Source organism: Heptranchias perlo, chromosome 10 (genome assembly GCF_035084215.1).
Source record: "Heptranchias perlo isolate sHepPer1 chromosome 10, sHepPer1.hap1, whole genome shotgun sequence".
NCBI classification, from domain to species: Eukaryota; Metazoa; Chordata; class Chondrichthyes; order Hexanchiformes; family Hexanchidae; genus Heptranchias; species Heptranchias perlo.
Window position 1 is genome coordinate 22,088,096 of NC_090334.1, and position 15,461 is coordinate 22,103,556.

General features: G+C 41.8%; 1 protein-coding gene and 1 long non-coding RNA gene across 2 annotated transcripts in view; one reads left to right on the top strand and one right to left on the bottom strand.

The window, feature by feature from the left end:
• Positions 1–5,956: 5,956 nt before the first annotated feature.
• LOC137326338 (uncharacterized) lies at positions 5,957–8,214 on the bottom strand. Its single transcript, XR_010964172.1, has 2 exons — positions 7,745–8,214; positions 5,957–7,135 (listed from the first exon to the last, which is right to left on the bottom strand). It is a non-coding gene; the product is annotated as an uncharacterized lncRNA (long non-coding RNA).
• Positions 7,980–15,461, top strand: part of fntb (farnesyltransferase, CAAX box, subunit beta) — a 74,652-nt gene continuing 67,170 nt past the window's right edge. Inside the window, exon 1 of the mRNA XM_067991323.1 lies at positions 7,980–8,165. Coding sequence (XP_067847424.1) covers positions 8,067–8,165 — 99 coding nt within the window. The 5' untranslated portion in view covers positions 7,980–8,066. The remainder of the gene's footprint in view (positions 8,166–15,461) is intronic.

Genomic DNA, 15,461 nt, shown 5'->3' on the forward strand with positions numbered 1-15,461 from the left:
CAAATATACATTTGTCCATAAATCTATACTCTACAAATACTGTCTACAAATAAAAATAATAAATGTTGTTTTCACTTTAAACATAGACTTTAAATATAGACTCACTTCATGCCTTGTAGAACAGGTGACTGTTTGAAATCTTGTTCAGGTAACCTGCAGGCTGGCTTTGGAACATTTAAAACACACAGCCTTGCAGCTATTGGCTATAAAGTTCAGACATTGGCTGCTGACTAAAACTGGCTCAATTCTCTAATATGAGAACTTTGATCCCAAGCCACCATTCAAAGAGGTCTCCAGCCAATCAATTTCTCTGTCCTCTTCTCAAAGGTCACAGAAAGAGCTATCAATCTAGGTTATGACCCCAGGCTGGAGCCTAACCTTTGACCTATGTCCAGTTGGCATGGGACTAACCCTGCAGTTATCCTGAACAATAGCGGTAAGCAACAGATTCTCTCATAATTATATTAGATTAAACAGCCATTTATCAATATTGAACGTAGTCAATCTTTAACAATGGCAGAAGATGTTTGCTATTGAAAGCAATGGCAATCCAATTGACACCTTGAACCTTCCCTTGTACTCAGCATTATCAATTCACACTTGTGAAGACCACCTTTGTTTCAGGGACCACCACTCCAATGCAAATGAATTTATCTCTGACTGCCAAAACATAGTGTGCATTTTCTGTGCAATGCAGGACCTAGCTCTCAGAAAACCACAATTAGCCCCATGTATGCTGTTTCTAGTACTAAGGCTATACAAGTTAAACAAAATTTAGTGTAAATGGTATATTTTTGCAACAGTGGCGTTAGTGCAATTGCTTCCCACATTTACAATGCTAAGACCAGCTCCCTTCTGTTGACAACAAAATTGTAAACAAAATTCATGATCTGACCTAAAGAATTGCCAAATATAAAAATGTTTCAAGGTTTCCTTACCCACAATATTTTTTAAAAGTCTAGTTCTGGATGAAAACATTTTTGTTTGATCTGATTCCGCTCCTGTGAAGCGCCTTGGGACGTTTCACTACATTAGTGGTGCTATATAAATGCAAGTTGTTGTTAAGATGTTAAACTGAGGCCTTTTCTGTCTGTTCAGGTGGATGCAACCCATGACACTATTTGAAGACGAGCAGGGGAGTTCTTCAACCACCACCATCACCAAAAACAAATTATCTGATCACTTATCTCATTTGTTGTTTGTGGGAACTTGCTGTGTGTAAACTGGCTGCTGTGTTTGCCTATGTAACAACAGCGCCTACACTTCAAAAGCAATTAACTGACTGTGAAGTACTTTGGAACATCCTAAGGTGCTATATAAATGCAAGTTCTTTCTTCCTCTGACATAGTCTATGAAGAATTTACCAATGCGGGAGTTAATTCACAGCTGCCTGCTTGAGTTTTCATGATCATGTTAATTAGCATCTTTAGCCCTTATTAATTAATCATGATCAATGCCAGTCAAAGATTAATAAAGTGTGAAACTTTACTAATGAATGAATTTGTAACTTTACAAGGAAAGTGCATGTGATTAGACAAGGAAAGTACATGTGGATGAATGAAAAATATATTCGTATAGTTTTATTTTGGTATATAGAAAGTGTCACTATTAGAACCAATTTTATTTTTTCCCCAGTTTTCTTCTTTGAATTCTCTTCTCTTTTCAAGGTGCTGATTCATGTCGGGATACAGTTCCACTGATATCAGTCATGGTAACAATATCTTGCCTGAGTAACCATTTTTCATGAGTGAATGTGGCAGCCTAATCAATGGTGGAACTTCCAGCCAAATCCAATCCTGACCTCGCTAGATCATTTATGATCAGTAGAAGTGATGCAGCTTACAAACCTGTTTATATATGATGAACTATAATCATTTTTGTAAGAGTGATATATTTTAAAATAGGCTGTCCTTCTTGACCAAAACATATGAATCACACTCCTAAGAAGCAATACTTGGTAAATCGGTGCATTCCTAACATGGTAAGTTTCCACTCTCAGCTGCAACAAGGGGTGGCCAACTGATAACCCATGGGGAAGGAGATGAAATTCTTGGGGAGTCAACTACAAAAGCTCTCATGCATTTCATTGCAGATGGTTGAAAAGCAGCATTAGAGAGAGCTGGGAGCATCTCCACTGTGTATTTGCAGATTAAGAGGGAAAATATGAGGAGAAAATAAACATATTACAGGAAAAAAAATGTCTCCAGTTTATTTTTTATTGCACTTATATATGGTAGACAGTGTAAAAAAATGCTGTTAATATATTCATAGTGAGCTTGACCACAATGATTTGTGCTGATTCAAGTGCCCCCTCCTGGAAGTTTGTGACACAACTGCAGCTGACTTTAGACCCCAGTTGTGCACTATTTTTTATTCAGAAAATAATAACATGCTTACAAGAGTTCAGCTGACTCCAGATTATATATAGGCAACTATATAGGCAAGTTACAGTCTCCCTCCATTGGCTGCACTTCATAGGCTACGCACCATCAGAGAAGGCTAAGAGATAATAACAAGATTGAAACTTAATTGTTGAGTTCAAATTAAGTCACAAACCACAAAAGTAAAGCTTGTAGTTTCTGGACATCCTGAGATTAAGTTACGTCCTTAAATTCCTACCAGTGATACCAGTGCAGTACTGAGGGAGTGCTGCAGTGTCGGAGGTGCTGTCTTTCAGATGAGACCTTAAACCAAGGCCCAGCGTGCCCTCTCAGATGGACGTAAAAGATTCCATGGCACTATTTGAAGAAGAGCAGAGGAATTCTCCCTGAAGTCCTGGCCAATATTTATCCCTCAACCAAAATAGAATTTCAGGTAATTATCTTATTGCTATTTGTAGGACCTTGCTGTAAGCAAATCGTCTGCCGCGTTTCCCTACATTATATCAGTGACTGCACTTCAATGGTACTGCATTAGCTGTAAAGCGCTTTGGGATGTCCTGAGGTCACAAAAGGCGCTATATAAATACAAGTTCTTTCTTTCTATGTTGCTGTAATCTCATTAAACTATATGGGCAAGTTACAGTTCCAAGTTGCTGAACTGGCACTGCGTAAAGATTGTGAGAAGTTTTTGTGAAGCCATCACTGGAGATTAGCACTGTGGCATAATTTACGGGAGAGTATAAAAAGGAATTTATTCAGCAGTTGGTGAGCAACAGTGTGTCACTGCCAAGACTGTTGGAAATGTTGTAAATTTAGAAAAAATGTTTGGGATGAAATGTTTGAACCTGTAACCTTTTACTCAGCTGAGAGAGCTCCACAGGCCCAGGGTAATACTGCAAAAATGTTCGATCCATGGTGTGTGGTCATTTAGCTGATCTTAGCTGGGACAGTGGCGATAATTGGCTTCAGCATCTCCGAATTGGGGAAGTGGAAAATTGACCATTATGCTCACCCTGATCACTGTTGAATGACTGCAGCTGGAAGTGCATGTGTGTGGACGTCGGGTGAGAACAGTTTCAGGCTTGGTTGTAATGCCCGTCCCTTCCAGTCACTTAGCCTGCTGACACTGTTTAGGCTTGCGTATAAATAATCATCACTTGGGTGAATAGAGGCAGAACTTCATGGTAGCACACTATTTCATCTGGAGTGGGTAGGGAGAGAGAGCAAATGTCAGCAGGATCGGTCCTATCTCCTAGTGATTGGTTGTGGTACAGCAGAGAGCAGGAAACTGCAGTTCAGGCTCTCTTGGCCCATTGGCCCAATACTAGTGGAACTGTATGCCAGTAAACGCCTTGACTCCTCACTGGCATTCAAGGGAAGATAAAAATTTGAAAGAGGAATTAAAAGAATAGCATCTTTAGAGGCTTTTGAGCAGGGCACCTAGCTGCCCTCTCACTTATATGTCTTGAATGGAGACCAACAGAGAGGAATGAAAATAAGTGCTTTCATAGGATTATATTAGTATATTATATCCAGTAAGGATCAGGAAAACTGTCAGTGTAGCAATGAAACTATCAGATGGGGTTACTTTGGAAGTGACAGACAATCCTAATCGTGAGGGTATTGCAGCATCATCTCTTTACTGCTTTCTATCCCCATGCACAGCAATTTTCAGTTGATGCCTCTATTTTAGAAACTAATAAAAGAAATTGGTGAAAATAAAACTCATAACATTTTTTAAAAGGTGGTTCTAAGTCTCTGCAGTATATATTTAAAAACAACTGTTTAATTTCATTGTATTTTCCCAGCCCTTTGAGAGCTTTGGTAGCATTTCCATACCATAATAACACCAAACTACTAAGATGACTGAACGGCACAGAAAAAAACCCAAATAAAATCTGTCAAACAAATACTTCATAATATAAACAGTTAAAATAGTCTGTTGCATTATGCGCTCCTCTATATCACTAATACAAACCTACCTCCCGTTTAATACAGTACATATATTTTACTTTCGAGATTTTTTAAAATCCCATTTAGATTCTCTGAATTGTTATTTCGTTATACCACTTTTGGTCTTTCATGTTTGAGGTTGAGAGTAGGGGAAATGGCCTGCTCTCACTGCTGTTCCACAATCAGCCACCAGGAGGTGGGGCTGATTTCCTTTCCCTCCCACCTGTTCCAGGTGAATTTCTCTGCCACGAAAAGGCAGTGCATCTGGGAACCATGCTGAAAGCCACCGTAACCCTTGGCATCTCTTCCGCGGTCTTGTCTGCACCTGGGTGGCCCTGGAGAAGGAGCATGTGGAGTTCACCGGTACGCTTGAAGCCTTCCGTGAACAGTGGGCACCGCAGGGGCTGGTGCTTAGTGGACATCGATAATATTATTTAATTTTATAAGTTTCCTTTGTTTTTTATGGATTGGCTCTTTATTAGTTGTGCCCCTCTAAAAAGGGGGCACTTTTGTTTTGTTTTTGTTTGATGACACTGAGGCAACCCCATGTCTCCTTATTGGTTTATTTAGAAAAGGCTACCTTAACCCCACTTGAGTTCAAGTGACATCCAAGACAAAAATTTGAACAGAGGTTCTTGGACTGAGCTGATAAACTGCCTACGAATAGTGAAGGTCTTAATAAAGTTCATTTGCTCAACGTATTTTAGAGGTTCTAGGACATTAGAATAAATTTCTTGGTGGCAATTATAAAAGATCTTGATAACAAGCAGTCATTTTTGAGATCTGGACAGAACTGCCTTCATACAGATTTAGCAAAATTAAACTTCCATCATTTTTTTTCACAGCAGAGTTTCAGACTCAAATAAACTGCTATTAGCTATATCGTGTAAGTTAAATCATATTGTACATAAATGATACTCTACGTTCTCTTATTGAATGTGGGAAAAACAGAAATGCACCTTGCAAGGTTGTCGTCTGCTGCACTACAGTGGTGCAAATGCCTTAACACTGTATATGTTCTCTCACATGGTGCGTTCCTGATCTCAGCTGCGCTGCCTAGGACAAGTGTCAGCCAGAGGGCAAGTTTTTTTTTGCTGTGGAAAGGTAGCATTACTCCAGACTGCTCTTGTCCACTTTCCAGCAGGTGATTTCATACCATCATTGGCCACAGACTTGGAAACAGGTTGATTATCTCCTCTTCTGCCTGCAGGCAGTGCATGGTGCACTGAGACCAATAGAAATATTCATGGAATTTCCTCTGCTCATGATAGCAGAATAGAGCTTTTTAATTACACACACGTTTACATACGCAAAGTTTTTTTCTCAAACGTTTTCACCTTTTTAGTTTCATTTTACCTTAATGAAGATTAAGTGCAATGAATAGCATTTGGAGGGGGGGGGGGGCAGAACTGTAACAGGGGCCAAAATGCAAGTGAGGAACCAAGCTGTTTTCTTAAAAAAATCCCTTCTTGTTGATGAATCTGCCCAGCAGCGTTGTAGGGGGTGGTGGTGTGTGTCAGCTTCACCTCTGACTACTGAGCGGTCCGAATCGCTCCCACTCCCTGGGTTCTAGACCTTGGACTTATTTGGGGGTTGTGACAAAAAATGCAGCAGACAACTGGTTTTGGTACAAGAAAAGAAACTGGGTTTATTGAAGTCACAAATGAACTTATAACATTAGGATAACACTGAGATTATGCAGACCAACAAAGTACACTGAGTTAAGAATGGGGAACACACGGCATAACGAGGGAAAATCACCCTACTAATCCCCTTACCCTTGTCCCACCCCCAAAACCTAACTAAATTGAACTAGGAGAGGTCAGGAATCATGCTCACCAAACCAGGGTTCCTTGACAGTTCGAAATCCAGCCAGGTAAGCCGGTTGCAGTTTTGGGGTACGCTCTTTGTGTCCTCTGGGCCCTGCCGTCCCCACGTGGTCCTGGTCTGTGGAATCTGCGAAGGTTCTTCAGTTGGATAGAGTCTGTTGGTACGGTAAGGCGCAGTTGTGGGTGGACGATCTTCGTGTAGGGCTGCGGTTGCCTTGTTGCTGCTTCAAAACTGCTGTTTGAAACTGAACTGCTTAGAACCTGCTCCAAAAACCAATTCCTTTGCTTTGTAACTGGTCCCCAGTTATACTGTTTTTCAAATTTCTTATCTGATTCCCAAAACAAGGTTAGTTCTTTGTCTGATTATGGTGGGCTTCTTCCGGTGATTGTTGGTTTCCTGTCCCCATAACTAGGCTTGAACTGAAAGCCATTGTTTTGATGGGTTTGCATAATTGCATTGATTGATTTATGCAAGGTTTTGATGGGCTTTAGTTTCGTGTAAGCTGAAGTCTTTCTCTGGGTTGATTGTTTTAAAGGGCTACTCTCATTGTCTGGTTTTCAGGAACAATCCACACTGTCCCAACAAGCCCAGGCATGTCTGCAGGGATCCATTTTTAACCCAGCAGTTGGGTCCTCTGCCATAAAAGTCTAAAAGGTCATATCCTCGTTGATGATATGAAAAATGTGGGAATTTTGAGAACCCTTCAGCGTAAACATTGTGATTAAACAAATCGAAGTTAAAAATATGATTTGGCTGCATTGTGTTGCTGCCCAACTGGAGCCTCACCTTGTTTCCCAGATGGGTGTGCAACAGTGACAAGATGCATTTGGCAGATGCTGGGTGTTTCAAGCATTTTCTGTTGTTGTTTCAGATTTCCAGCATTTGCAGTTTTTTTTCTCATTTAGTTAACACTGCAGCTGTCCTGGAGATGAGGCGGAGGACGCAGGCATCGAAAAGTTAAGGGGGCAGGCCTAGTATTAAAATACATTAAAAAAAAATATGTTGGAAAACAGGAACAACAGCTTGCATAAGTAGTGCGTTCTGCATACAAAAAAATGCAGTGTGTTTAACAAGGTGGAGAGGCGAATACCCAGAAGCAAGAGAGAGAAATTTGAGGGGAGGAGCAAGGAAGGCATAGTTGACGAGATGGGTGTTTGGAGTCTTTTGCAGGCAGGGAAAGAGAAAGGAAGGCAAATAAAGTTTGAGGAAAGAATTTCAGAAGAGACACAGTGATCAGCCTGTGATAGTGGAGTGGGGAAGAAACAGAATCAGAGGAGAGGGATGTATGACTGAAGAAGATTGATTTAAAAACAGCAACCTCATGGGGAATGAGGGCACATTTACAATACGGCTTAGATAAACAGGAATATAACCAAATGCTGAAGATAATCCTGGGGGGGGGGGGGGGGAGGAGGAGAAGCAATTAACTTTCAAATCCCATATAATAAATTCTATATCAATTTTAGAACTCATTCTGAGTCATTAATCAGCAGCAAGACTGTCCTCAACTGCACACTCAAAAGACGAAACAGGTCACCCACAGGCTGCAGGGACACAGCAGTCAAAAGAAGACCATTCACCTGAGGAAGGAGGAAGCCTCCGAAAGCTTGTGGGATTTAAAATAAATTTGTTGGACTGCAACTTGGTGTTGTGAAATCGTTGACAGCAGTCAAAAGAAGGACCGAAGGCGAAATGTCACCGTCCAGCCACAGGAGACGCACAAGCGCGTTTGCGTACGAGTCGTGAAAGGTTTGTCCGTCCCGAGGTTCAGTTGCCGGTCACTGGGAGTGATGTTGAGCCGAGCTTGAGCTGCGGTGGTGGTGGTGGTGGGGGGGGAGGAGAGGAGAGGAGGGGGGTTCTGGCCCGGCGACAGATAATCTCCTGTATCGTGCTCCGGTCACCATGGCGGAGAGAAGCGAGCCGTTGAGATGCTGCCACAAGGACCACTTCAAAGAAAAATTTAAAGACGAAGATGTGGTGACGGTAACTTCAGTGGAGCAGGTGAGAAGGAGCGGTTAGGCCGCGGGAGGGGGAGGGCCGCCGCCGCCCGCCGCCGCCGCGCCCGATTGCGGGAGTTGTAGTTCTTTCCCGGCGATTCTTGCTGTCTGATTGCGGAGCGGAGACTACAATCCCCCCCAGAAGCCTCCTGTCACCCGCTCCCAGCCCCGGCTGATCCCCCGATAAACCTGCTCAAGTGCAACAGTTTAAATTTGCCCCTTTGCGCACAGACAGCCGAATGGGATTGTATTTTTGATGATGAAATGCTGTTGATATTTATTTGGACCTGGTGAATTCTCTGCAATTTCCCCCCCCCTCCCCCTCCCCTTTTGTACATTTTTCCCCCCCCCGCTGAAATCAATTTAATTCAGTACTAGAGATATGAACTCTTTTTGTCTGGTTACTACAACTTGCTTTTGTTAGTAGCTATCACAGAATAAGTTGGAGCGCTTTAATGCTGAACAGGAGCGAGGAGGAGGGGGAACCGAAAGCTTAGTTGGAGATTTGGTCTTTGGAGGGGAGAGGGAGGAAGGGTTTTGCAAGGCAGTTCCGAAGAACAGGGGCTTAGTAACTGAAGGACGACCCCAGACGGTGGAGTGATGATGAGCAGGAAGTAGTGTGAGTAGTAAGGGTGGGCTGCATATGTGGCTGGCGAAGATAAGATGGGACAGGAAGGGACTCTGGCTGCAGAGCTCTGGATTAACTGTAGTTTATGGAGAGTGGAAGAGGGGTAGTGAGGACAGCATTTGAGAAATGTATCCACCCCAAACTATGGGTTCAGGTTGTTGATCAAAGTACTATTAGACAACCGCCAAATGTAATGTGTTTCTATTTAATGGAATTACTTAATTGTATATTAACTGGAACATCTCTGGCATCTCAGAATTTGGGTCACGAGTTTCTAAAGTGTGCACTTCTGTTTGTCAGAAGTTGTGAATGTGTCTTTTCTAACTAAATAATCTTTTGTTGTTTTAGCTTATCCATAAATGAGGAAAAGTGAAAAAATATTGAGGGAAAATGGAATTTAGAGAGGAGAAAAAAGGATAGTGGCAAACTAAAAGGATGGTCTCTTTACGCTGAACAAACATCCCTTACCACACTTGGATAGTTTTGGTCTCCCTCTCAACTCAATGGAATGTAGAAGAGATGAATGAAATGTGCTTAAGTTTTGCTCTTCTGCCCGCCACCCGCCCTTTCTTTTACTCCTGAAGATGGCAACTCATGCTAGGCTGTTTTCTTTTTGGTTGCTGGTATGACACTGGTTCATTGTTTATTCGTCAACCCAAACATTGAATGTTGGCAGACTATTTAATTGTGGGGAGGAAGTATCGCAGCCAAGCTCAATCTTGTCTTTTGCGCACACATGTACTTTTTAGTTGGGTCATTGGATAGCCATCAGGACAGGGAATGCTGCCAATTTTTTCCGCCCAGCTCAGGGTTACCAAAGCAAATTCTTGTGTTATACTGCTGGCCAACTGAGAATTAACTCGGCACAGAGCAGGGATCAAACGCAGATTTTCCCAGCCTGTAAAGTTTGGAATCGCAGTACATAGTGAACTTAGCCATTGGAGAGTCTGAACTGGTGGAAAGTTCATTGCTTTTGTGTCACAAACGTGTTTGACTATACAGTCTGGCCAGATGAGAATCCCAGTAATTTCACAATACTCTTAGATACTTTTAAAAATATATTGAGAAGATGAATAGTTCCCTGTAATTGGTTTAATATCATTTTCACAGGACCGATTTCAAAGTTGATCATTGTTTAAATAACTCATCATTAAATCGGCAGTGATAAAAGTAAATACAATGTTTGTGTAAATGTACTACAGCTAAAATTGGACCTGCCAATGAGCTGTCTTCTATTCCAGTTGCAGTTCTTTCTGAATTAAAATGTCAACTGAAGTTTTTTAAGTGAATTTCAACGATAACTTGCACTTGTATAGCACCTTTCACGTAATCCTGGTTCTTGTATCTTTGTTGATGGGAATTTATCACCCGTCTCTGCCCCTGCTACAGCTCATCTGGTGCTGAAATCCTCATCCATGCCTTTGTTACCTCTAGACTCGACCATTCCAATGCTGTCCTGGCCTGCCTCCCACCTTGCACCCTCCGTAAATTTGAGCTCATCCAAAACTCTGCTGTCTGTATCCTGACTCGTACCAAGTCCCATTCACCCATCACCCCTGTGCTAACTGACCTACATTGGCTTCCGGTCTGGCAACGCCTTGATTTTTAAAGTTCTCATCCTTGTTTTCAAAGCCCTCCGTGGCCTTGCCCCACCCTATCTCTGTAACCTCCTCCAGCTCTACAACCCTCCGAGATCTCTGCGTTCCTCCAATTCTGACCTCTTGCGCATCCCCAATTTTCATCGCTCCACCATTGGTGGCCATGCCTTCAGTTGTCTAGGCCTTAAGCTCTGGAATTCCCTCCCTAAACCTCTCTGCCTCTCTCCTCTTTTAAGACACTCCTTAAAACCTACCTCTTTGACCAAGCCCCTGTCCTAATATCTCTTTATGTGGCTCAGTGTCAAATTTTGTTTGATAATCGCTCCCGTGAAGCACCTTGGGATATTTTACTACGTTAAAGGCGCTATATAAATGCAAATTGTTATCTTTTCCCACCATGTTGCAAGCATGGTCTTGCAAAGCTCCACCTTGTATAGTTTTGAAATGTTCTTTTTATTTTGTGTAAAACTTTATAGCTTTGATGATGGTGTGTCAGATTGTCGATTCTATCCTTAAATTTTACCCACAAGGTTGAATTTCTGACCTCAGCCAGCTCACCCAGAGTGGGTGCTCAGCAGTAGTTCTATTCTTTTGGCCTGACCTGGTTTTACTTTTTCCAATTTGTACTATTTTTTTGATCTTGTGCAAATCAATCTCTGGCCGAAAGGATGGGCACTTGACTGGTTTGTTGGCATCAACACTGCTGTTTATCTGCCTGTTAGGAAGTACAGAAGAGCACTTGGGATGCTGGCATTGTAAAATGATGGTACTCCAGCCTTCCACCTGATGAACTGGGAATTCCATGAATATGGTTTCACAGACATGGACCTGTGCCTAGTCACTCCATGTTCCAGCTTTTGGGTCACATTGGGTGTATTCTGTTTCGGGCGGGGTTGGGGGGAGCGGGGGGAGAGACAATGCCCTCAAATCTAGAAGAAAACTGAGCTTTAGCTTTTAAAGCTCTTCCTGGTATGAGCATTAGGACCTACAGAACTGACTGAGTTTCTCCCTCCTGTAAATAAAAATTTCTGTGATGTGTACCAACTGTTCTTCCTTCAAAAAAATATCCAAAATACAGTCATTTTAATAAAAATTGGAATATACTAACACAAAACATATCAGGATCATGGAAAGTGTGGCACATAACTTGGGTGCAGTGAGAGTATGTGAGTTGTACCACAGGGTTTATTCCTGAAGTGCATCCTCCATATAATTGTAGTTCAAGTCATCAAGCGGGTTCTCAGGAAGGCTAATGTATAAAAGGCAAATAAAAATATCCTTTCCAACAAATATAATTAACAGCAGAACAGAACGTTTGGCCTATGCTGGCTCGTTGAAAGAGCTATCCAATTAGTCCCAGTCCCATTCCCCTGCCCTTTCCCCATAGCCATGCAAATTTTTCCCCTTCAAATATTCATCCATTTGAAAGTTATCATTGAATCTGCTTCCATCATCCTTTCAGGCAGTGCATTCTAGTTCATAAGATGATAGTTAATCCTGAAAAATTCATGAATTTTCCCATTCCAACCATCTTCCAGTTGAATTTTGGACTCCAGCTTGTTATTGCTCCTTTTTCTACTTACTTCATTTCAAGAAAAACAGTTAGTTAGGTTCTGTCCCCTCCCTTTCAAAAGAGCTGTCATGACCCCACCCCCCCCCCCCCCCCAAAAAAAAAGAATCTACCCTTGATTCCTCTGCCCTTGCAAAGAACAGTCTCCAACCTCCCTTTCCTCCAATGCATTATTGCTTCCCAAATCCACACTCCATGTTTGAATCTCTCCAATCAAGTTTTCACACCTGCCATATCACTGAAACTGCCTTCTAATCAAAGTCCGAAATGATATCCTCTGTGTTTGTGACCAGGATGCATTATTCTCCCTCTTCCTTTTCAACCTCTCTATAGCCTTTGACACTGTCAACCACACAATCCCCTCCTCCAGTGCCTCTCCTTTGTTGTCCAGGTCAGTGGGATTGCCCTCTCTTCGTTCCACTTTTAGCTATCCAATCATAGCCAGAGCATCTCCACTTTGTCTTCTCTTCCTGTGCCTGCACCATTTCCTCTGGAGTCCCCCAAGCATCTTTCCTTGTGCCTTCCTCTCCCTCATCGACATGCTTCCCCTTAGCGACATTATTCAATGACATGGATCAGCTTCCAAATGTATGCTGATGACAACCAGCTGTACCTCCCCATCAGAGTACCTGTCTGACATCCAGTCTTGGATAAGCCACAATTTCTTCCCATCTGGCCATTGTCTCAGGCTGAACCAGACTACTTGCAACCTTGGTATTTTAATCGACCCCGAGCTGAGCTTCTGATCCCATATCCTCTTTATCACAACGACCACCTACTTCCACCCCTGTAGCATTGCCAGCCTTAACCCCATTTCTGTCCATCTGCTACCCAAACCCTCATCCATGATTATGCCACCTCCAGACTCAACTATTCCAATATTCTCCTCACTGGCCTCCCATCCTCCACCCTCTGTAAACTTCAGCTCATCCAAAATTCTGCCCATATCCTATCCTGCACCAAGTCCTGATCATCCATCACCCATGTCCTTACTGACCTACATTGACTCCCAACCCCCCAAAACCTCCAATTTAAAATTCTTATTGTGTTTAAATTGCCTCATGGCCTCACCCCTCCCGATCTCTTTAACTTCCTACAGCCCTCCACCCAAACTCTGTTACTTTAGCCTGCTGTGTATCTTCGTCTTCCCTTCTTCCTACCACTGGTTGTGGTGCATTTAACCATCTAGGCCCCACGGTTTGAAATTCCCTCCCGAAACCCCTCCACCTATCCACCTTTTCTCCTTTTGAGGCCTTCTTTAAAACCTAATTCATTGACAAAATTTTGGTCACCCCTCCTAATCTGGCTTGGCTGGTTAATTTTTGTCTGATTACGCCTCTGTGAAGTACCTTGGGATATATTTCCATGCTAAAGGCTCTATACATTGTTGAATGCTCTCTCAATGTTTTCCACTGAAGATCTGAAGAGATTTTTGTTCTGAGGATCATGAAATCTAAAACAATATCACTTATCACAAAGCATTGAAGACCATAACTGCAAAAGTTAATTAGATTTTGTAGGAAGTTAACCAAGTTGATCCAGGCAATTTATTCACTGGCAGTGCGTTCAAAGAGTGGGGTCACAAGTTGAATGTAAGAAATGAAGTTGGGCAGAGTTTTTTCACCTGCAGGGTAATAAAACCTGTGGAATAATGTGTAGGGAAGATCATTGAAACAGACAGTACAACTGTGTTCTTGGCAATTGGATTTCTTTATGGGGCAAGAAGGAATTGAAGGATATGGCGAGACCATAGATGGTATTGATCTATCAAAAAAGAATGTGTATAGCTGGTTAAGGAAATGAACACTTGCATCAAAGGGACCAGGAAGACTCCAGATGTAATCCCACGTATGAGCTGAGTCAGCTGATTTCATTTGGGATGGCAGTAATTGGCCTTTGCTCCCATGGATGATGGAGATGAGAATTGGCCGGGGTACCTCACGATCCAGCAGCCCTCTGTTGGATGTATCCCGATATGGATATCAACATAACAAGAGGATAAAGCTTGGTGTGATACCCTCCCTGCTTTAGAATAGCACACAAACATTTAGTGTCCACGCACATGAAGGCTCACACATGATGAATGTCCAATTTAGCAAAGTATTGATGGGGGCCCGGTACTTGTAGAACCAGCATTGGGTTCATTCCTTCCAGAGAGGGAAAGAAGGGCGGGTAGAAAAATAGCTCACAAATAAAAACTGCCTTTCGTAATGCCTCTTTTTTGTTCCTAAAAAATAAAATTATGATTTTGTTACAAAATGGTTTACAGTAGATGTTTGGGAATTGTATGAAAAGACCTCATGATTTGTTGTCCACCAATTTTTTTTTTTGCGTTTGCTTCTCAAAAGTTATAAGGAGAATGAAAGGATCTGTTAAGTATTTGAGTGCCAACAAGAATAATGCCATTTATTTTTTTTAGAACGTGGTGTTTACCTAAAGTAATTATTTTGAAGAAGTGTATATGTTACAAAGGCATAAAAAGTCACTGCTTGAAGAGTTGAAATATTTAACTCCTCAGAATAATATTGCAGGAAATGGGAAAATATGTCTGAGAGCATTCTCTACTTGATACATTTCAGGTGAAAAAGTGTGAAATGTAAATATTGAAAACCTGATGTCATTGTGTCTGGACAAATATTGAAATAACGTAAAGTATAATTGATCACATGTGAAAATTCTGCTCTGCACAGATTCTGCTTTGCACATTTTTTAACAAGTGTATTGTGGCCTTTCAGAATAGTACCTGATCCTGATGGAAATACTTGTTCCTCACCTGTCTCCATAGATGAGATTGTATCAATTTCTCCATTGCAGTGTGGAAACAAAAATTAACTTCCACAAAATGTACTCCTGTGTTTGCAGAGAAATTGAGAGCTGAAATTGATACTTGTCGTTCATTGTAAATTTCCTATCATTCGTGCTGGATATTGTAGCCATATCAAAGAATTTCATGGTAATTGATCGGTATGTTTTTAAAAAAAAATAAAGTTACTTGAAGAGGGAGGAAGCATCATGATGCTATTTATCTGATTGCTTTTTTTTTAACACACACTTATCAACACAAGAGAAAAGCTTTTTAAACAACAATTAGGGGCCATAAATTGCATAGAGCTGGCGCGGACTCGATGGGCTGAATGGCCTCCTTCCGTGCTGTAATCTTTCTATGATTCTATGATAAATGTAAGGTAGTCACCAATAAATCCAACAGTGAATTCAGGAGAAACTTCTTTACCCAAAGAGTGGTAAGAATGTGGAACTCATTATCACAAAAAGTAGTTGAGGGGAATAGCATAGATGCATTTAAGGGGAAGCTGGATAAGCACATGAGGGAGAAAGGAATAGAAGGTTATATTGACAGGGTAAGGTGAAGAGGGGTGGGAGGAGGCTCGTGTGGACCATAAATGCCGGCACAGACCACTTGTGCCGAATGGCCTGTTTCTGTGCTGTAGATTCTTGTAACAGTGGTGGTAATGCTCCTGTAACTAGGACTTAAGGTTTTAGACA